General features: G+C 43.3%; 1 protein-coding gene across 4 annotated transcripts in view; it reads right to left on the bottom strand.

Annotated features, from left to right (window-relative positions):
• Positions 1-114: 114 nt before the first annotated feature.
• The window catches only part of FAM118B (family with sequence similarity 118 member B), a 23205-nt gene continuing 674 nt past the window's right edge, over positions 115-22645 (bottom strand). The window contains exons 1-9 of one of the 4 annotated variants that reach the window (XR_004372281.2): positions 16391-16468; positions 12917-12982; positions 10306-10386; positions 7362-7614; positions 6085-6312; positions 4083-4211; positions 2384-2669; positions 650-803; positions 172-240 (exon numbers count right to left, since the gene is read on the bottom strand). Coding sequence is in view for 1 of the 4 variants with exons in the window: in XM_032770032.2 (XP_032625923.1) it covers positions 200-240; positions 747-803; positions 2384-2669; positions 4083-4211; positions 6085-6312; positions 7362-7614; positions 10306-10379 (1068 nt within the window). In the remaining 3 variants the exon portion in view is untranslated. Of the gene's footprint in view, positions 241-649; positions 804-2383; positions 2670-4082; positions 4212-6084; positions 6313-7361; positions 7615-10305; positions 10387-12916; positions 12983-16390; positions 16509-22645 lie in introns of those variants that run through there. The other 3 variants (XM_032770032.2, XR_004372280.2, XR_004372282.2) reach the window with 3 other exon arrangements.

The following is a 22645-nucleotide window of genomic DNA, read 5'->3' as shown; positions in this document are numbered from 1 at the left end:
TCACCAGCCAGGACCTTCCAACTGGGACTCCATGAAGTCTGGTAGTTTCTAGCTTCTGGTTCTCTCATTTCTGGTTTTAGAATGGCAGGATCACAGCTGCTCAAGAACTAGCTATTGAAAAGGTGAGATTCTTCTGACAGATTCACAGGCCTATGCAGTAGGTGCCAGAGTCTTTAACTCAGATTAACCACTAGCACAGTCAGTTGAACTGCAAGGGCAGATGCTCAGGTGCTGCACCCTCTCTGAAGTTAAAATATCATCCTTTCACACAAGTCTAGGACAGTATTTAATTCATCCTAATTAAACTGCTCACAGCACCTCAGTGCTAATTTTGATCCTACCAGCACCAGTGATCAGCTGTAGCCCCCAGAAGAGGAACAGTAGCATATGCTCCATTCTGTGTAAGTGTTAATTTGTGACTAGGTGCAAGCAGCCTTTAAGCTGTTTTTTGATCTGTGTTTCTGGCTAACTTTCAGTAAAAGCTGCTTTCAATTCCACCCTCCAAAGTCAGCCAGTTGAGGAAGATAGACAGTTGGTTTTGAATTAGTGTTTTCAGATCCAGCATTACTGGCGCATCTAAAAGCTGCTACTACTCATTCTTCCATACACAAGCAGTTACCTTTAGCACCTTTGGGAGAGGGATACCCACCTCTGGACATATGCCTCCAGAGGTCCCCCACACGTTAGGCGAATGGATTATCAGTTTTGCCATGATATCTCTTGAGTTTCAAGAGTAAGTTCCATACCTTTGATTTCAGTGTGGGCTGAAGAAGAGCTGTTTAGCTGTCCTTCTCTAGGCAGACCTGGGGAACAAAAGATACCATTTAAGAAACGTTATTTGGTATGGCTACAACCAACTAGAACCCCCGAAAACAAAACCTGAAGCAGTGAACAATCGAAAGGAACTCACTATTTCCTGTTCCTGCTATGCTGGTGCCCCCCCATGCAAGAGTGAGGAATGAGTGGTTTGGAAGTTGCACCTTGGCAGGGAAGGATCACTCTTACACCTCAAATCTAGATCAGCAGGGTACTATAGGCTGCATGAGCAGCCACCATTCACAGTGGAAGCGTACATGTAGAATTCAGAACTACAAAGGTGACCAGTAAAGGAAACTATTTGGCTTGTGTGTCTGGTGTTTTGATGGCTAAAGGCCTGAGCTACTTTCAAACAATCTGTTTCCACTTAGAAATGGAGGTCCTCTGTCTAGAGTGCCAGCATGACTGGAGAGTTAGAAAAACAGAAGCACCCAGAGAGACAGCTGAGTTGTTGGAAGGGAAAAGGGCTTGTTACAGAAGGGGTCAATACACTGCATTGTTTCTGGAGGCAGAGCTCATTACATCATCCCTGCCCCTCATGTCTGCTGACTTCAGGGATTCCCAGCACAGCTCCATGGGCCCTGCCATTCCCCCTTCCTCACCATGCTTCTCTCCCCCACCATTATTCCTTGTCTCTAGAGGAAATAAGGTCAGGGTGGCAACATTTTAAACTATTAGAACAGGCAGAGCTAGTATGGGAGTGTTCTGCTGGAAGGTGGTAATGGCTACCCCATGTGATTCTTTGATTTATAGACAACTAGATTTATGTTAGACATACAAACACCGTGAAGTTGAGTGTCAGGCATTGCTTTGCTTAGTCTTTGAAGTTCATTGCCTAACAAGCTTCTCCTGCCCCCTGGAATGTTGGAGACTCAAACCACCCTTCAGCCATGCTGTCTGAGCATAAGTCAGGACTTGCCAGCTATCCTCCAGCAAGTCCGTTCCTTTCCCTGATAGTTCTACAAGGTAAATGCAAGAAGCCAAATATTTGGCCTTTTATACATCAAAGCATCAGCAAAAGACAGAAGCTGGTTTATTTTAAATAATTTGCAGATCAAGCAATCCAGCTGCAGGAGCATTCCATTCCTCATTTTGCTGAAGGTGTAGAGAGGAGGAAAATGATGACTGCTAGAAAACAAACTAGAAGTCATGTTTGATGTGTAGCAGGAACAGTACCAAAACCACCTTCTGTAATTACATTTAACCAGCACTAAAGTGAAACCAGACCCCAACTGCATTATTTCAGCAGAATTTGGGGAGAACAAATGATTCAATGAGTAAACAAAATGTGAAAAGATTATTCCTTTGGCATAATCTGTAATTCAAATCTTCTGTTAACTGGTATTTTAATGTCACCAAGGGAGTAGAGAAAGGGGCAGTAACACCTAAATGAGATTCAAGGCTGAGAATGGGTAGCTTAGGCTTTACCATTATAACACTGCCCCCCCAGAGCTTGCTAAACGATCATTTAAACACAGAAGCCCTTGCTGAAGTGGCTTGGAGACATGAGGTGGTGCATACCAGGGTGGGGTGCATTACTTCTACCACAGAGCCCATCACTCTGTACCTGTTCTATCCTGCATGGAGATCTCACTTGTTAGCCTCTCAAAGTAGTCAGGTAAGTCTGCATATTCATTTCCATATGAAATTACTTTAATCCCTTTATCCAGCATGTTTTCACGGAGCTTCTTAAACTCATCCACGTCTCCCCTCTGCACAAGCATGAAGTGTTCCAGGTCTGACTTGCGCTTCACAGCTTCTAGGAAAAGGGCCTGAAACGTGGTGTCATCGACAGTCCTGCCACAGCCCAGGAACAAGAATGATTTATTCTCATACAGCTTCTGGATCTCTCCCTTTAAAAAGGAATAAAAAGTATCTTAGCAGTTTGGGCAGGTTTTATTGCAGCCTTCACAATGTGCAAGTTACACACTAGTTGGCTTTTACCAATTACATCCCAGGCTCCTTGCAATTATTTAAATTACAAACTCCAACAATAACTCAACTATCCCATGGCAACTCACCCATTCATCTTAAACACAGGATTCACCCTAAACTCCCAGGATAGACTCCCCCATCTTGGAAGTATGGTCTACCTTGTGTGCTCAGGTGTATACATTTAGCCATATTAAAAAATTCATATTAGTTGCTTGCACCCATCTTACCAAGCACTCCAGATTGCTCTGTGTCGGGGACCTGTCCTTTTAGCTATTTACTAATCCCCTAATTTGTGTCATTGCAAATTGTTTTCTGCCAGGTCATTAATAAAAATGTTACTAATGTAGGACCAATCCCTGCAGAACCCCCTAGAAACACACCCACTGAACCACAATTCCCTATGACCTAGCAGTTAGCCAGTTTTTAATCCACTTAATGTGTGCCATGTTAATTTTATATAATGCTAGTTTAATGAAAATGTCATGCGATACCAAGTCAAATGCCTTACGTAAGTCTAAGTACATTACATCAACACGATTACTGCTATCAACCAAACATAATATTTTGATGAGGTTACAAGTTAGCTGGACAGGATCTATTTCCATATGCCCATGTTGATTGGCATTAATTATATTACCATCTTAATTAATTAAGTCCTGTATCAGTTGCTCCACTATCTTGCCTGGGATCAATGTCTGAGTAACAGGCCTATAATCACCCAGGTCATCCTGTTTGCCCTTTGTAACCACATCAGCTTTCTTCCACTCTTCTGGAACGAATTTACGAAGATTGGCTTTAGTATGCCTGAGAAATTCAATCCAGACTGTCTGATCAAGAGGGGGGTTTCTGGATGTTTCTGTACCCTGTAACTGAACATCCTATGCTAAATATGTCCTAGTCCCACACTAAGGACAGTGTTCAATGACACAAGATATATAGATATTTAGAAGCAATTGCCAAGAAGTAGAAAACATTGATTTTATCCACCAATCCTACCACCAGGCAGAGAAAATTCAGTCTCTTAGGGTCACTATCATATCAGCAGAAAGCCAACACCAAGTCTGCCATGAGCAACAAGTGACAGTGAAAATGTAAACACCCCACCTCTCAATACAGTCTGAATCTTGTCCCTTTTGAGGCAAGATTTTTCAACTCAGTGAAATCTGAACCTTCTGCTGAAGCAGAATTATTAAACTGGACAAGCTAGCCTCATTACCCGCGAAAGATGAAGGGAAAAGCCAAACAAGCACAAGACTGCAGATAAGAAAAGCATTCTCAGCTTGGGTGTCTGGAGGGTGGCGGGGGGGGAGCACAAGCAGGCTGAAGCTCACCATAACCTCTGTGTTCCGCAGCACATTCTGATACCCAGCTGGATGAAGCACTATTCCACTAGGGTTTGTGTAAACTCCATGGATATGCAAGACACTGAGCTTCCTTTTTTCTTGCGCCCACTCCAGCACCTGCACAAAACAAACAGCCTGGGAATATCAGCAAGAAGTGCCCATCCATTTGGGTTCCTGGGCAAGTAAGAAGTTAGTGGGGGCAGAGTGGGCCATTACTTGAGGTCTTCATTTGTCAGATCTCACATTGCAGGAATTAAACTGTTAAGGAACATTCCTGAAACTCTGGAGGAAGAAGAGATGCAGAGAAATCCCAGTGCATGTGAAGAAAACAAACCCAAATCTTCAAGGCATCTAAACCACAGGAGGCCAGTGCTTATCCAAGGCCCATTAAGGGTCAGCTTGGGCCATTTCTCCATAGGGGAGCCAAATGCTCTTCCCAAGCTCCTCACTGCAGGTCTTGCAGTCATCATTTTTCAGTAATTGCTTCAAGTTAGTAACAGCATGTAGCTTTTCAGGAGTGTACTGAATTTCAGTCTATTTGAAAAGTTAGCTTCTCCTTCATGTCCCTACTCTCATGAGTTCTGGATACAGCTTGTCATACCTCAGACTAAAATGGTGCCTCAATGCTCATTTGCACCAGAGGTTCAGTTGTTTGTCCTGGTCACCCACTGTTGATAGGAAAAGCTGGAATCCTGACTCAGAACTCAGCAAGGATAAAACAAGTTGACATTTTAATATGCATTTCTCTTAAATCTACATGTTTATTCTATTTCCAATCTAGACTCAGAACAGTTGAGAAAGTTTAGCAGTTTAGCCTCTGTATGCTTCAACAAAAAATCCTTATCACATTTTCATAGTTTCTTACTATGTTTGCAAATTCATTCCTATACACCTCATCTCCGTATTTAGTCCTGCGATGACTGAGAATGCTACATTTGTATCATTGGAAATATATCCAACAGTACAGACTGGGAGGTCATGTCGGAGACTGGAGTTTAGAAATGTGATTCAACTGTGGTATATTTTACTTAGACCTATGGGGGGGAATCACTAACTCCTCACACTATTTCTATAGCCCCTGCTGCATGCCTGCTACTTTATGGACAGCATGGAGAGCCGATTCTTGCCCAAGATCTAAACTGACAATGTAAGGATCAGGAACAGGATGCAGAGCGCCAAGTGACTGAGTGGTGGAATTTAGAATGTGCTGTTGGTTAAAGTTAGGATTTTCTGTCTATTGACTGATCCATCATGGGAAGAACTAGGGATCAGAAACCTTGTTAGGGAAGCAAGGAAGGACTTGGACGAGAGTTCTGACACATGGCAAAGTGGATCAGGGATGGGGTCCCAGGAAAAGGGGTGGGCTACATGGAAGAAAGTAGAGATTACAGGAAGATGACGACAAGAAGCCACATGGTGGATGGGAGAAGGAAAGGGAGACAAAAAACAGAAAAATAGATGGTTCATTTGTGCAAGGCCTTGAAGGTTATGACCCTGTGTGCATTATATATTCTAGAATGTACCCCAAAAGGTATGTTTTATCTAAAAAGACTGATCAGATTTGTTTGGGGGCGTATAGCTTCCTGCATAGTTCAAAATCTTAAAGCCAAGTCCCACCTGCAGTCAAACAAAGCCAGGAGTCCTAACAGATCAAACCAGTACGAAAGCTGTTAAAGATGCCTGGAGGCTTCTCCTCATTTACAAGAATGTCTGCCAGCAATCACGGCATTTCTAAGGATCAACATTTGGGATGCAAGGAACTTGAAGGATTCACTGTTCTTGCCAACCCCTCTCCCAGAATACTAGAGACACTTAAACATGCAACACTACAGATCATCCAGCCTGGTTTATTTTATCTACCGCTACAAAGTGATGTCAGTGTTATTAATAGCATGACATTTCACGTCCATGCAGGATGTTCTACCACCACTGACCTATGATGTGTGTGAACAAAGAGCAGAACGTTTAGCCTGGCTGACATGCTATTTACCTTTTTCTCATCAGTAAGATCAAGAGATTCAAGCTGTTTCCCTTGGTCTGCTGCATACAGTTCCAGCAGGTTATCAAAGTTTGTGGTTAATACAAGTGCTCCATTTTCCATTAAGCGAAGCACAGACTGAAGCAGCTGTTTCCCAGAATCTTCCATTTTAGACTCCAGGTCATCAAACACCTCGTATAAACAGTCTTTGAAAAACGTGGAGCGGACATTGCTAGTGCGCTGTGGAGGGAATCAAACAAATCAAGGTCAGAGTTGGGAATTTGATTTCCTGGAGCACTTTTCATACACTGGGGACAAGGGCAGTATATAAACCTACACATATAGCACAAAGCGCTTCGCAAAGCAGTGAGTTAGCGTGGGAGAGCACAGATTATGTGTAAGGCAAACAGAGCTGCACTTATGTGATCAGAAAAGAGCTTTCAGGTTAGAGTGCAAGGCTGCATTAACAGTAGAGATGGAATGTTGGCCAGGACACCAAACTGATCATCTGCCCGTCTAGGCGTGTAATATGCTCATTGCTTGGAGAATGGCAGAAGCAAGGCACCCTGCTCTTTCCTTCAGGTACAGTGGGGTCTTTACTCTTTATTGAACACTCAGGCAGGCAGAAGCGATCTAGATTTAATCATTCAAAACAGAACACTTAACTGCAACACCTCTAGTACTGCCCTTGGTAGGAAAACAAGGCCTGAGGTCGCATCTGAACCCATAACCCCAGAAATAAGACCACTGGCAGCCAGGCCTCCCCAAACACCACATCCTCAGGGCTACCCCCTCCAGCCGTCGCACCTTTGAGAACATGCTTACCCGTAAATCACTAAGGAAAAAAGAACATTTACTTTACGCTGCTAAGGGAGCAGGTACTTTCTGCAATGCAGCTATGTAAGGAAACAGCGTTTAGAGCAAGTTGATCTCCACAAACTAGCATCTGAGCCCCCAACATCATGATGTTCTGGGCCAGAGCCATCAAGCTAATATGACTGAGGAACCATCTCACTGATCCCAGCCTGACTGGTTTGGTGCCTTGATCCTGGCACGCTAAGCGGTGGGAGCAGCCACTTCATGCAACTCTCTCAAACCTCAGGTTGCCCCCAAGGACAGGCCCAGGATCACTGGATGGGTTTCAAGAGAGCAATACCCAGCTTTGACTGGAAGGTGCAGCCAGGCCCAGTCAGGGCAACGGCTGGGGAGAATCCTTGGCCATCCCCCTGCTCTCAAACTCACATTCTATGCATTGAAGTTGATGAATCCTGCTGCATGTGCTCACTCACCGGAGATAGTTTCTGGATAAGATCATGGGCAACATGAACAAGGTTCTTATCTTCTTGGAGACCTTTCTGAAACTTTCTGCTCTCCTCCTCTTCAAGAAGATCAAAGTCAATAGCAGCATCCAGTAGGGCCTGGATTAACCCTTTCCATGACTTCAGTGCTGGGACTTGGGGAGCTACTGCTGCACTGATCCCTGTCCCAATTACCAGAACAAGTTCCTGGGGCTTTTTGGTTTTAAGGCTTGGCAACAGTTTTCTGCAATGAAGTAAGAGAGAAGCACATTTGTGCTGACATAAATGAGTGTCCCAAATCCACACATGGGTCCCAGAACTTAGAGGAGACAACGGACAAGGCTGAAGGGGTTGGCATGGAGGACATGACAGAGTTCCCTCAAAAGGCAATGCACAATTCTACAGGCCAGTAATAGCCAGCTATAGGTATGAGATATTCACAATTTTGTCCTTTACCAGCCCTGTTAAGGCAAAATGCCTCATCACCCAGGCCAATTTCTAAAGCAGAGTAAGTCAAGTAACTTTAGTTGCAGGACAGCAGAGATCCTGGCAATTGGCCCCATCTAGAAATGCAGGTTAGAAGGATGGCTGGATTTTTGCTGAGCCATGAAAAGGAGCAGTCTCAAAGCTTGGACCACAGAGTCTTATAGAGGGACTGTCTGCCCGCTCACCCCCTTACTTTGCTGGCGATGTACCTGTACTATGTTTTAAGTTATATTTTATCAACACCCTACTGAATTACTATCACTGGTGATTACACACTAACTACAGCAAGGTTTTCCCAGCAGGGGAGCCCAGAGAGTTGCAGGTAATACTGAGAGAATGAGCAAGGAGAAGCAGGCCAAATACAAAAGGAACAATCTGTAAACTCTTGACTCTCGGCAAGGATGGGAAGTAAATAGAGATACCTAGGGTACGTTTACACTGCAACCTCCCCCTCCTTGGCAAGTCTCAGAGCCCAGGTCAACTAACTCTGGCTTGAGTTATGGGGTTTAAAATAGCAGTGCAGACATTCCTGCTTGGAATCAAGTCCAGGCTCTGAGAGCCTCCCTGCCGCAATGGGTCTCAGAGCATGAGCAGGAACATCTACACTGCAATTTTTAGCTCAGTAGCGCAAGCCCAAGTTGGCTGATCCAGGCTCTGAGACTTGCCGCAGCGCCGTTTTGGTTTTTGCAGCGTAGGTATTCCCATAGTCAGTGCCTGTGTCTCAGTGCAGGTTCTGTACCAAGTTCTGGGGGTAAAGCAGTAGATTGACCTGAAAGCTCTTTAGAGATCCGCACAGTCTCATGTGCTAGCTGCCATTTGGGAAAACAACTGTTTGATCCTTTGGTTTGTGCAGTATGCCTTATTGGTTGCTATTGTAAATCTGGCTCTATTTGGTTTATTCAGAAAATTTAGGTGATTAATTCTGAACCCCAATTCTCCCCCATCATCTACAAAAGAAACAAGCTTTCCCTAGTAATATGGGAGTGAAATGTTAACCATGCCTTTTTATATTTTCAGAATCCTATTGGTTGAAATCCTGAGTATCAGAGCATGAGCCAAACAAAGTGATGATTCTAAACAACAGCTCAAGAAAGATTTGGTTCTCACACTGATAAGCAGTAGGCATTTCTATCATCGCATTCCAAGCAAGCCAGCCTACACTTCCAGCTTCCTCTGGGCATTTTAAAATTCAGCAGGGTGGAGGAAACATTTCCCCCCACCCCCAAAAAAATTGAAGACCTGGATATTTTTAGTCATTTAATTTAAATTAATTCACCCACCTTCCTGCCTTCTCACAGCAAATAAGACATGTTAGTTGAATACACTTCCTCCAATAGCTCTTCAGGTAGACACTTTTCCACAGAACCAACCCAGAGAAAACATTGGGTGCTGGATAATATCTAAGCACCCTCCAGCATGATAGGGAGTTAAAGAAACTGAAGCAAAGCAGATGCTCTTTTCTGCTTTGACAAGGAAAAAGTCCTGGGGATTTCCTTAATCTTAACTCCCTTGTCCTACAGGTTAAAACATCACAAGAAACAGGATGGACTGAATTAAACCAAGGCAACTTAAATCACCAAGTGGAAAGCCTCAATTTGATACATGTTCTTGGAACCCAGAAATGAGCTACATCAGGGGTTCTAAAACTGGCAATTAGGACCCTCGGGAGGGTTGCGAGGTTATACTTGGGGGAGTCACAAGCTGTCAACCTCCACCCCAAACCCTGCTTTGCCTCCAGCCTTTATAATGGTGTTAAATACATAAAGTGTTTTTAATTTATTGGGGGGGCACACTCAGCGGTGTACTATGTGAAAGGGTCACCAGTACATAAGTTTGAGAACCACAGCTATATGATAGTGTCTCCTGAAGTTAAAGGTCAGGTCCCAATATCTGTGATAAATTTCCCCAGTATCTGACACCCAGTAGCATAGCCCCTAGGTCTCTCACAGGATCAACTCTTTAATACAGTACAAGAGCTATCGTTCCATATTTATAAAGTTTTACCTCCACAGTTAGATTCCCCCTCCCTGCCCCTAAATCCTCCTTTATATAGAAAAGCAGCCTTTCACTCAATGTTTGATAGCAGCTCATGGAGTCAGTATATTTATTCTTTATTTAAATGTTTTAAGAGATTATAATAAGTAGACTAACATTTTGTATTAAATTCAGATTTTAAACAGGTTGCATGTAAAAAAATATAATTTCTATAAAATCTGACACTTCCCCCACCCCAAAAAAAGAAACAGATATTTATCCACACAGACAAGAAAACTGTGGTTATAATGGATTGTTGAAGACAGCATACATTGTCAGACATGCATTGGAAAGGTCACTGAGTCTTCATGCCAGATGTCACACCCCTTTCTAAAAGGAATGCAGGGTCATAGAAAGCTCTCATCATTTGCCTCTACTAATATTTCTATGTCAATGTAGTACAAGTTAAGTTTACCTGGGCTTTTTCACAGGTGGTATTCCATCCAATGTGTCGTCTTTATCCAAGTTCACACTCACTGCAGAAGCCATCCAGTTTCTGTAGCAGACAAATTTAAAATAAGCAAAATTAATAGATCTGGAGCAGTCTAAATAACTAACTTTGTAAAGGAAGAAGAAATATTTAGTCTTATCGCTTTCTGGCTAAGGATTGCACTATTCTGGACTCTGCACTTCAGCTCCAAACTAGTTGCTCATCTTCACCGAGCCAAAAACATTTTTAATGAAGTTCTGCAAAGTATCCAGGAGACTATTCTAATGGATACTGATCACAAATAGTTTCAAACTCCTCATTAGCTAGCATATCCTCTCAGAAGCTTAAAAATAAGAATTCCTTACCAGCTCCCCACTAACATTTTTCACCCAGGTTCAATAGCTGAAATTAACATGGTTGATTTGGTTTTAAAAGCATTCATAACCATTGTGCCACTGCATTATAACTCCTGAGGCCAGCCTGACACTGGGATCGCCTCTTCTCCCCTGCAGCTACGCAGCAGACCTCCCCCAAGATACTAGTATTGGCATCAAGGCAATACTTCAGTTCTAGTCAAACACCTTCATTTTACCTTGCCCACTCATCTTGGTTTGTTGGCCTGCCTCTTTGGGCAATGTTGGCATCTCTCTGAGAACAAACATGCTGCTCCAGGGCCAGCAGGAGTAAGCACAAAAGATTTTGTTGACTTTCCAAAAGAGGCCATTGTGGATTTATTTTTGTTCTTCAGTGATGCATAAATGATCATATTCATTATATATATATATATAGACTTCAGAAGACTTTCATGCTGACAATTTAAACGTCAAATTCTATACCTGAAACCCTTTGTCAATACCCCTTCAAATGAAATCTTGGTCAGGAGAACTGCCAGTATATTTCTCCTATTGCTAAGTCAGTCCCTCTGGAGCAAGACTGTTCCAAGGGGAAGAGAAGTTACATCTCAGTCTATTGCCTACTCAGTCCTAGGCCATCTCAAAAGGGCCAGCAAGATTCTAGTTTGTGCTAAATATGATGGCCATTTTTGTGACATGGAAGTCCGTTCAGTAACAACTAGCCTGAGACCATAATTTTTACAGAGGGCCATTCAACCTGGGCCAGATCCGAACAAATGACCTACAGGGGAGTAGTCCCCTGAGTCAACAAACAGCTTTTAAGGCAGATCAAACACTGCTGTCTAATTTCCATGCACCCCATGGTAATGCAGCTGTGTTGTATGTAATACTGGGGTCTGTATCAACAGCGTCACTGGTTTCCAGAACTAGAACGATGCTCATTTATACACTGACAAAATATTAAATGGTGATCAGGAAAAGACTACTGCAGGCTCCCATTGATACATGTGCCTGACTTGCATAAATGTCCAACGGGAATTACTAGGATGCAAAGAAGGTAGGACACACCATATTTTTAGAATTCCACTGGCAAAAAAACCAGCCTTCAGCATGAGCCAGCACATTACTTACATTTACATCCACCGAACACCACACACACTATGACACACCTGAAGGCGGTGTGAGCTAGCATGCTCTGCTCTAAAGAAATTCAGTACGGTAGAGAGTTTGGTGGTTGGCTTGAAGGTGCACTCTGGAGGGGAAGGACTCTTACTTGCCTGGCCACTATAATGGCAGAATTACACTGATTCGGAGAGTACAAGTCTTCTGGAAACCTCAGCCAGTCGGTTCCAGTGGATTTAATTTAAATGTTGCTGAAAGCTACAATCTTTACATTCAGCCTGTATTGATAGACTTAATTTTATTTCAGTGACACATTTAAATAGACCTGTTTTTTGCAATAGAATCTATCAGCATTGAAGGTTTAACATACACAAACATAAGTGCTGCTGTCCACATTAATATGAAAGATATATTAACAGGGATAATGACATTTTTAAGGAAATGAAAACATTCAGTGAAATCTATGGTGACACCACATACAGGTGAGTCACTGTCACTCATCTCAATCTTCAGCTTCCACCCAGCACTGTAGGGAGGGAATCATCCTGCACAGGCACCAGCATAGACTGGATGGTCCAGCAGGTCTCATTTCTAATTTGCATTACATATCCCTGTGACATGGCAGTTTCATCACCATCTCTTCCTGTCCCTGAGCCATCACGTTTTCAGCTGCAGGGTAGAAAGTATCCCATGGGACAGGCGGTCCCCTAATCACCTCTGAAACAGATCACTGCATGGACATCTTACCGCACTGACTGGAGAACAAAGATGGAGAATCCAGGGATTCAGCCCACAGAGCTGACACTGTGACCCAGGATGATTTGGGGGCGTGGGAGTGCAGAAAAGACTGTATTTGCTATATGCAGCTCTCAAGTTTCTGGCAAGTTAGACTCAGATTTTAAGGCAAGAAGGGACCCTCGCAATGATCCAGTCTGACCTCCTGCATATTGCAGGCCAAGTTATCAGTGTGGCCTGCAACGTGAGATCATCATGAGTACTGTTTACAGAACTCAAAATACACCCTGGATTTCATCCCACATGCTGATATATATGCAGGCTGTGCCTCTTGTAGGCCTCAGATGGCCTTTACTAGTATCCTCTTTTTGGCAGGGGGTACTCACTTCTAGAAAGTTTTGACCTTCTGCATTGGATTACTTCTTTTCTGCAGTACACTGATCACCACAACACTTGTATATACCCGTGAGTGTACAAAATGAAAATAATTGCACCACATTCCTTCTGACTCAATATATTTTTGTGTAAGTTTTTATATTAGTTTCACCTCATCATATATCAGGCAATTGACATTCAAATATCAAAACTGTTCATGGAGTTTGGATGTAAGCATTTCCCTGTACTGTTTGCAAACTCAGATTGTGCTTAGCCATGGGAGTCAACATGAAACTGACTATAAACAAAAGTTAAACTCAATAGTTGGGTGTTTCACTCAGCCTGGAAAGTGTAAACAAACATAACTGGGGAAGACAATTTTTTAATTGAATTTATGGTATGAAGGGCCTTTTAAAATCAATTCGGATTTTAACTTAGACACATTGTCCAGTTAAGTTATTGTCAGGAACTAGACCTTTCCATCACACTGAATCTCCAAAACAAGAGAAATTCCTAGTCAGACGTCAGGAAAAAGAGTGCTTACATTTTAAAGCATTAGCAGCAGTCAGGCTATTACTGGCAGGGATTACTGTTCTTAAGATCAAGATTTTAATTCCAGAATCAAGAAATGTAAGTCTCCAAGTCATATGCCAGGGCAAAATGGCTGCTCTCCAGGGGGGATGGAACTGAGAGAAAATGCTGGCATTATACAGTGCCTGACAACTGCATTGTGGAGAAGGCTGCAGAGGGGAGTCTTATGCTAACTGGTATTGCTGTGAATGGAAGCACAATGAAGAACAAAAGTGAAAACAAAAATGGATAATAGCAACATGCAGACAAAAAACAATTGTTCATTCTTTCTGAAACATCCCAGTTTATGCTACAATAACTTTGGAGACTGCGTGAGCATCAAGCTCTTAAGGTTTCTTGGCTCCAGAATCCTATTCTCCCATCTTAAGACTATCCCTCTTCTATGGAGGGAGGGAGGGAGGGAAGACCAAAAGCATTTTTCGGATAGTTTGAATAAGTCAACTTTGTTTTCTTCCACAATGGAGAAAGTCAGTTCATATTTATCTTGTGATAACTAGCTCCTGTTGATCTTATTCATGGAGTGAAAATCTGAGCTCTTTATCCTGACAGCTCTGTACAACACTGAATGCAGGTTAGAAAAGGTTTTTAAGATAATGTGAAGTGACTTACACTTTGATTTGAAATGAGTATGCAGAGTCAGGAGATAAACGAACACCCACTATGTGCAACCAAAGTGATTTTTAAAATGGATCATCCTTAAATCTGCATAAATGTCATCTAAAACTGTATAAAACCTACACAAACAATAAATCCGTAACACTTAGACAAGACACAATCAGTGAGACCAAGTACAGGTCAGACAGCTGTGCAAAAGCATTCAAATGAGAAGAATGAGGGTACAACAGTAAAACCAAATGCTTCAACAGAAACAAGACAAACAGTCTCACAGCTATTCTACGGATTAGACCCATTCTACTTATGAGGACACCGAGGCAGAGAAAAATTATGTGGCTTGCTCAAGGTCACACAGGAAGTCTGTAGCAAAAGCACAACTGGTAACAGATAGACAGATTAGCACAATTGCTAATAGATACCAATGGATCCCCCATCTGAGGAAGTTAAAGCATATTTCAGTGGTGAAAAGCATTATCAATAGAAGTAACTTCTTCAGTATAAGTACATAGACAGCTTCTATCATAGATCATATAAATATTGCAATACATTGCATAGTACGCCGCATCTTCCTGAATGGACATAGGAGGACGACAACCCAAAGTCTGTATCTAGGTGTCCTACTGGACCATTTCTTGAAAGTCAAGGAACATCTTACCAAAGCCTTGCCAAAATAAAGACAATAAACAACCTGATCAGCAAAACAGCTGGATCGCCTAAAAAGCCAATGTACAGACACTGAGGGTTTGTCTACCCTTACAGTGCATGACAGTGCTTAGTGAAAACACCAGGAGCTTCTCCCATTGACATAGAGACTCCACCACCCCAATAGGCGGAAGCTATGTTGATGGGAGAAGCCCTCCTGTCACAGCGCTGTCTATGCCAGGAGTTCGGTCAGTGTAACTATGTCACTCGGGGTGTGGATTTTTCACACCCCTAAATGACAGTTATATCAACTTAAGTTGGTAGGCAGACCAAACCAGAGACATATGGGCTTGTCTTGTGCTTTTCTGTAGCACAATATCGTTCCCCAGTGTGGTTCAGCTCTTCTCACACTGGACTAGTAGACACTCAGGTAAATCAACCAATGCATATGGCAGGTACTGTGAACCTGACAAATCTGGCCTGGCAGTCAGTTCTGTCCAACCCTGCCCTTCTGACACAGGTGACAAGTTGCCTTGCAGAATCTGCTCCTTATAGTGCAAGACATGCGATACCTACCCTTCTAAAGATGTGTTTAATCCATGGAGACACCATTTTAGCTCAAGGCAAGCCCTTTTGGACAAGTCCCCTAAGGAACCTTGACATAACCTCCAGGAGGCAGAATAGGTGGCAAGAACAAGCTTCCATAGCCAAAACCTAAGTCTATGAGTTGGTCATGATTCCATGATTGTGTGTGACCTTCAGCCCCAGGTGGTAGGAGCTGTCAGCTGCTCCCACTCCATGGGCAGTGGGGCTCAGGCTGTCAGCTTCCCCCCGTTATTTTCAGTAAGCATCATAGACAGATCACAACCTCCATGAATTTTTGTTTACTGCCCACGACCTGTCCATGACTTTTACTAAAAATAACCACGACAAATATCTTAACCTTACCAATGCCTATCTGACAGATCCAACAGTCCAGCTCCCTGGTTTTGACCTTTCCCCAACATCTTTGAGCACAGCTCAATTGCTTCACATGTGCAGTGATTACGTGTGCTGCTAGTGACTAAGTGAGGTCTCTCTCCCCTCTTTGGAGCTGCAGCCAGTTAGCAGATGCAGGCCATCCTCATCGGCAAGTGCCACCTGATTCCCTCATAGACTTGCACAGTGCTCTCCCCTCAGCTACTGAATGGTTAGACACTTAGTCTATGCAGATGTAATACAGACAAATTCACAGCCGTGAAAAATGTGTCAGACTGAAATCAGACTGCCTCCATGAAATCTAGCTACTGATTATACCTTGACAAAACATAATTGATTACCCATGATCTAGGGCCTCATCCTGCATTTTTTGCATGCTACAAATTCTCACTGACTTCATGCGAGTTTGGAGTAGCATGTCCCAAGGAGTTTTAGGACTTAGCTGTACAAATATGTTGTCTTTAACAAGAGAGTAATTCAAGTTAGGAGGTCCCTAAGATATGGAGTTATATACAGACATCAGAGCAGATGTTGAATCAGCATGATTTAGGATATATCACCACCTAAGAGCTGTGTCTTTACCTCATTTTGAATTTCTGCAAAGAATGAACTGCAACATTACCAGACTGCCCATGCAATGAGTACTATCATCCCTTCACTGTTATCTTACCTTTATGTTTTGTTCTGTTGCCCTCTCACCATCCCTTTGATTAGATTGTATCACTGCGGATCCAAGGACAAGTTAAGTTTCAGAGTAGCAGCCGTGTTAGTCTGTATCTGCAAAAAGAACAGGAGTACTTGTGGCACCTTAGAGACTAACAAATTTCTTTCAGCATAAGCTTTCGTGGGCTACAGCTCATTTCTTCGGAAAAAGAAAAAAGAAAAGTTAGGAAGACTCCAAACACCTAAGAGTTTCTTGCCAGTTCTACACAACATGCTCTCGTTCCCACGTTATGACCCAGAGAGGAGATCAATGGTCAGATGTTTCTTAGATACAGGAGCATGTAATAAGATGTACCTTAAAGAACCCTTAACCGCACTTACAAAACAGTCACTGATGACAGACCAATTTATCTCTGAAGTATGATACTTCTCAAAACAAAGATCTGTGTGTCAGGAGGCACAATAGCACACAACAAACAAGAGCTCTGTATGAAGAAGATAGACATTATCATTGTCTAATCCTGTAGATTAGAAGCACCTGATCTTTTAACTCTAATCAGTTCACTGAAGCATGTCACACTCCTAAAACATGAGCTGGTATGTTTGATAAATTCTTGGTTACCTAACTAATAAGTTTATTTCCCCCTTATGGAAGCAATTCTAGCATGTTTGCTTGAGAATCTTGCAGCAGGAAGACACAGAATCAAAGATAACTGTGCTTTTCTGGCAATGTTGTGCAACACTGTCTGCTCCCCGCATTTTGCAAAAAGTAGCCACCAGGGTGGATTTGATTTCAATCAAATTTATTTTAATCATGATTTAAATCAGTAGTCAGGAAGACTTGATTTAATTATGGTTTTATACATAAAAGTGCATTCTTATTGGTAGTTTTAACCTTAATACATATTCTTCACAACTCAGACAGATGTACACTGTGTACCTTCTAAAAATGAAACCTACGTTTTTAAACAGGGATTTATTTTGAAAACTTTTCAGATTAGTTTTGCAGCTATATCAGAAAATGAATGATTGTTTGGTTATTTCATTTACCAAATGTAATTGAAGCAGATATTTATGAAGTCATTGGAAGGTGAACTATCTCCAATTCAACAGGTTAATCATTAATATTTGGAGGATTGTCTTGCCATGCTGTATTAGGAGGAGATCACCACGAGACAGTTAAATTGTTTTATTTAACTAAAACAACGTTATGTATTCTGGATTTTTTTTCTTCAACATAATATTTTAACAAAAAGCGTATGTCCCTTGCTTTTCACATTTATCTCCAGACTTCTTCTCCTTGTCCAGATCTATTCTGCCCGAACAAACAATCTTCTATTCATTCAACTTTTTGAAACTTTGCACTTTGAGAGAGGTAAGGGATTGACTCTGTGTATACAAATTTGCAGAGGGACAATAGGGTTGAGGTCTGTTATTTCTCACCTCTATTTTAAAATATTGTTGCTGTTAACAAGCAGGTTACCTCTGGGGAGACATATCCAGTCTGAGAACTGCAAAACTAAGCATCTCTGATGGTATCTTCTAGGCAGAGAACTGAGTTCCATTGGGTAGACAGAAAGATTAACCTAAATAATCTATACAGAAGCTTGTGGAAACCCATAAAATTGGGTCCCTAATCCATGAACTATTGGAACTCATTTACAAAACTTTTCTTAAACATTACATGAATATATTGTCTCATACTATAGAATTAGAATTTATAATCCCTATTCCATGACGAGATAGTTTTAATTAAGATACATTATAGCTCAAAGCTATCTTTAGATAGGTTTTCCCCAAAATCCAATTTAAAAAATCCAATTTTTTTTTATTTTTATTTTTTTAAATCATTGATTTTTATCCACCCTGAAGCCACACAGATCACCTCAGTAACTTTTGGTCTAACCAGTTCTTGAATCTCAGCAGTGATTGTGTTCTAAATCATCCCCCTTGGAGCTTAGAATTCTTTCCTAATATCTAGCCCAAACTTTCCTCCCTTAACTTCAGATCATTCCTCCTACCAATTTCTGAGAATTAAGCACTGCCTTCCTACAATACATCATCATCTACCCAAGGTCATCCCTGGGATTATGTCCCCTGCACAAAGTCATCTTTCACTAGATAAATTCAGCTCCCATGGTCTCTCTTCAAGTGACCTATCCTCTAATTCTCAAGTTATTTTTGTTTCTTTAGATTTCCTAGATCCTACCTAAATGTTGAGACAATACTGTATGCAATAGTCCTGGAGCAGCTGGTTGGACAAGACTTGCAGGGAGGCAGTTACAGGACACTAATTTGGCATCGCCATCCTGCTACACACATCAGAGTTCAATAGTATTGCTTTTTTCATACTCCCATCCCTCTATATGCTCCTGTCTGGTTACCTATTTATCTGTAACCTCAACAACTAAGTCTTTACTTGAGTTTCCACCTATACTATTTGCTTCTCCCAACATGTTCCCAACAATGAGAGGCTGCTTCTCCTGAATTATAACTGATTACATGCTAAATAAACCATCACTCTTGATCTGAAAACAGGAGATTAATTTATCTATTCATTTACTTAATTTTACCTATTTGATTAACAGGAAAGCCTGTTAGCTAGTTTGGGACCTCCCTGGTGAAGTTAACGCTTTATAGATTTTGCCAGCTTGCTAAGGCTCTAGGAAAACCACTGAAGAGGAGTGAGCTGTCACGAGGAAGTGCTAAACAAAATAAATAGTAAGGAATTTGTTTAGATAGTTCATCCATTGCAAAGCAGAACCAGATTGCCTGGTTTGATCTTGGTTCAACCTAAGAACTTTGTCTGAAAGTTACACATTTTATTCACATATTGAACAATTAAAATAACCATTAAATACTAAATTAAAATGACTGGTTTATGATCGTAACTGCTGCAGGACCACGACATTAATGTCACTTTAATAAAAGCTCAGAAATTTCAGTTGCAAAACAACTGTTTTCAGGTACTCCTCTCTGGCTGACCATCCTATGTTGTGCTACTTGGGAGGTCAAAGTTTCAAGAGTTAAGCTTGGCCAAGGGCAGGCACTACCAAGACAGCAAGCTCAGTCCTTAAGGGAAGGAACAGCATCATTCATTTAGGGAAACACCTGAGTCAATCAAAAAAGGCGAGACAGGTGAGGGGAAAGATACAGAGAAAGAAATCAGAAAATAGGAGGCATGGAGGCTTTCAGGGCTGGGACTGCACACAGTAAAAAAAGTTGACACCAATCAGCTTTAAAGGGTTTGCTGGGAAATCCCTCATAAAAAAAGAGTTTGCAACCCAAAGAGAGGATTTGAAGTTTATAGAATGAGAATTTTTAGCAAAGGGGTAAGACAGAAGCAAGATTGCATCTGAAGGCACAGTACAGAACAAGGGCTCCAGGGCCTACAGACAGAGAACAAGGAAGCTAGAGGCATAACAAGCAGGCATTGCTAACATTTTAAAGTGAGTTCTTTATGTGAGAGATCAAAGGGTGAGGACAGGTTCCAAAAACTACCAAAACCCATGAGAGGAAGAAATCATTAGATTCAGGTTAAACCAGAACAGTTAGATTTCAAATTTTCTAAGAACACTGAAAACCTGACAACTGAAACTTAACCTGTATTATACTAATCCATCAAATTCCCTTTGGAGCAGTGGGTATGGAAGATCTCCACTTTCTTGACAAAAGACAATAAGGGGCTTACAGAGCAACAAATCTTACCAAAAGAAGGTCTATCACTAAGCAATTGGCTATTACCTTTACCTTAAGATCAGAATATTATTTTTGTCATGGAGAATGGGAGGGACATTGGGGGGGAGTATCCTCTGAATAAGTAACAGAAATACCTCAATATGCAAGGGAGTCAAAGAGGGGTAGAGCACATGGTCTAGTGGTAGAGAACTGGGCTGGGATCCAAGTTCAAGATGTCAGCTGGATTCTGCATCAGGGCAAACAAGGGGCTGGGAACAGCAGAGAGTGATGAAAGTGGGAGCTTTCTATAATATTTTTATGAATAGGAGTCTCGTTTGAGCAATTTGATTTGGTATTGTTACCTACTGGATGCAGAGGAGTGAAAACACTTCTCCTAGAACAGAGGAGTGACATGAGGTGTTTGGGTCCCACAGCTGATTGGGGTGAGATGAAGGCAACATTAAGAACTGTCTAGAATCAATATACTGACAGAAGACCCAGAAAAAAACATGGAAACCCCAATGACTGGACATTAACATTTAACAACAGAAGGCCCAGACAGGCTGAACACATGAACTCAGTGTGATTTGGCAGCAGCAGGACAATGGACTGGAGATGTCAGGAACCTGCAATAAGAAGTGTTCACAGACACACACAGCAGCTCTCATTCAGGGTTCCCACACACAGAGCAGTCTCATGGGACTCAGACAAAAGGAACAGGGAGAGCAGAGATGAATTCTACAGAAGGATGGCTTGGCCAAGCCCCAGCTTTTGCCAGTGCAAACTGTCTTAGGTTAGCATATAGAAGCAAAAGTTAAGTGCTTCTAGATGCTGCATTGCAACCGATTCAAAACCTACTCTGGTTTGGAAAAAGCTGCTTGATATCACTGCAAATACTAATGTGCCCTGATATCTGAAAGTGAAAAGTCTCTGAACAGGAGAGTCTCAGTCAGATACACTGTGCAGCACTAGCACTCACAGTGACAAACAGAAGTCTTGGAGCCCGAAACCCAGTCTACAAGGCATTAAAGCCGCACAGCCTATCCCTGCGGAAAACTGACCTTTTAGGGTCTGGCACACTAATGGGGAACTCCCAGCACACGCCCAGTTTAAAGGCCAGGGTATAGTCCAGACCCTGTCAATCTGTGACACAGGAAACTCTTAAGCAATGTTTCCACTTCTCATGCACTAGAAATAGCATTTATTGGTCCTTTCTTGGTCAGCAAAAGGGAGAGGGAGTTATCAAAACATTGACCTGGCCACATCTATACTAGGAAACAGTCCTTGAACAGAGCTAACACCTTAAAACCATGCCCCACCAATTAGTAGGATTTTAACAAGGATTACCCAACATGCCTAAAAAACCCACCTTCTTGCTAGTAAAGTAAAGGTCTTTCAGGGAGGCCCCATCAACACAACAAAGTTTTGCTGGCATGTAAGTGTCAGCGAGGATGGGGACTGCATTTTAATGGTAGGTGAGTAATTGTCATAGAGCATTGCCAGCTGCCGCCCCCTACACCAGAGGGGGCTGCATTTCAGTGTTTGGTGAGCAGCAATGGCCAGACAGCATCACCAACCCAAGTACCAGCAGCTCCGCCCCAGAGGGGGCTGCATTTCAGTGCTAGGTGAGTAGCACTGGGCACACAGCACCACCAGGCCAGGGACCACACACCCCATCCCACCCCAGAGGGGGCTGCATTTCAGTGCTAGGTGAGCACTAGGCACACAGCATCACCAGGCCAGGTACCAGCCGCCCCGCCCCAGAAGGGGCTGTATTTCAGTGCTAGGTGAGCAGCACTGGGCACAGCACCGCTGGGCCAGGTACCAGCCACCCCACCCCACCCCACCCGGGGCTGTATTTCAGTGCTAGGTGAGTAGCACTGGGCACAGCACCACCGCCCAGGGACCAGCCACCCCACCCCAGAGGGGGCTACATTGCAGTGCTAGGTGAGCAGCACTGACCAGACAGCACCACCACCCAGGGACCAGCTGCCCCGCCCCAGAAGGGACTGCATTTCAGTGGTAGGTGAGTAGCACTGGGCACACAGCACTGCCAGTCCGGGTACCAGCCGCCCCACCCCAGAGAGAGCTGCATTTCAGTGCTAGGGGAGCACTGAGCACACAGCACAGCCAGCCAGTGACCAGCCACCCCGCCCCACCCCAGAGGGGTCTGCATTTCAGTGCTAGGGGAGCAGCACTGGGCACACAGCACCACTGGTCCGGGGACCAGCCGCCCGCCCTCCCCAGAGGGGGCTGCATTTCATTGCTAGGGGAGCATTGGGCACACAGCACCACCGCCCAGGGACCAGCCGCCCCGCCCGCCCCAGAGGGGGCTGCATTTCAGTGCTAGGGGAGCATTGGGCACACAGCACCGCCGCCCGGGGACCAGCCGCCCCGCCCCGCCCCGCAGGGGGCTGCATTTCAGTGCTAGGGGAGCATTGGGCACACAGCAGCGCCGCCCGGGGACCAGCCGCCCCGCCCCGCCCGCCCCAGAGGGGGCTGCATTTCGGAGCCAGGGGAGCAGCACTGCGCACACGGCACCGCCGCCCCGCCCGCCCCAGAGGGGGCTGCAT

This window comes from Chelonoidis abingdonii, chromosome 18 (genome assembly GCF_003597395.2).
Source record: "Chelonoidis abingdonii isolate Lonesome George chromosome 18, CheloAbing_2.0, whole genome shotgun sequence".
Lineage (NCBI taxonomy): Eukaryota > Metazoa > Chordata > Testudines > Testudinidae > Chelonoidis > Chelonoidis abingdonii.
The sequence above is the reverse complement of the archived record's forward strand: the minus strand, read 5'-3'. Positions and strand labels throughout refer to the sequence as shown.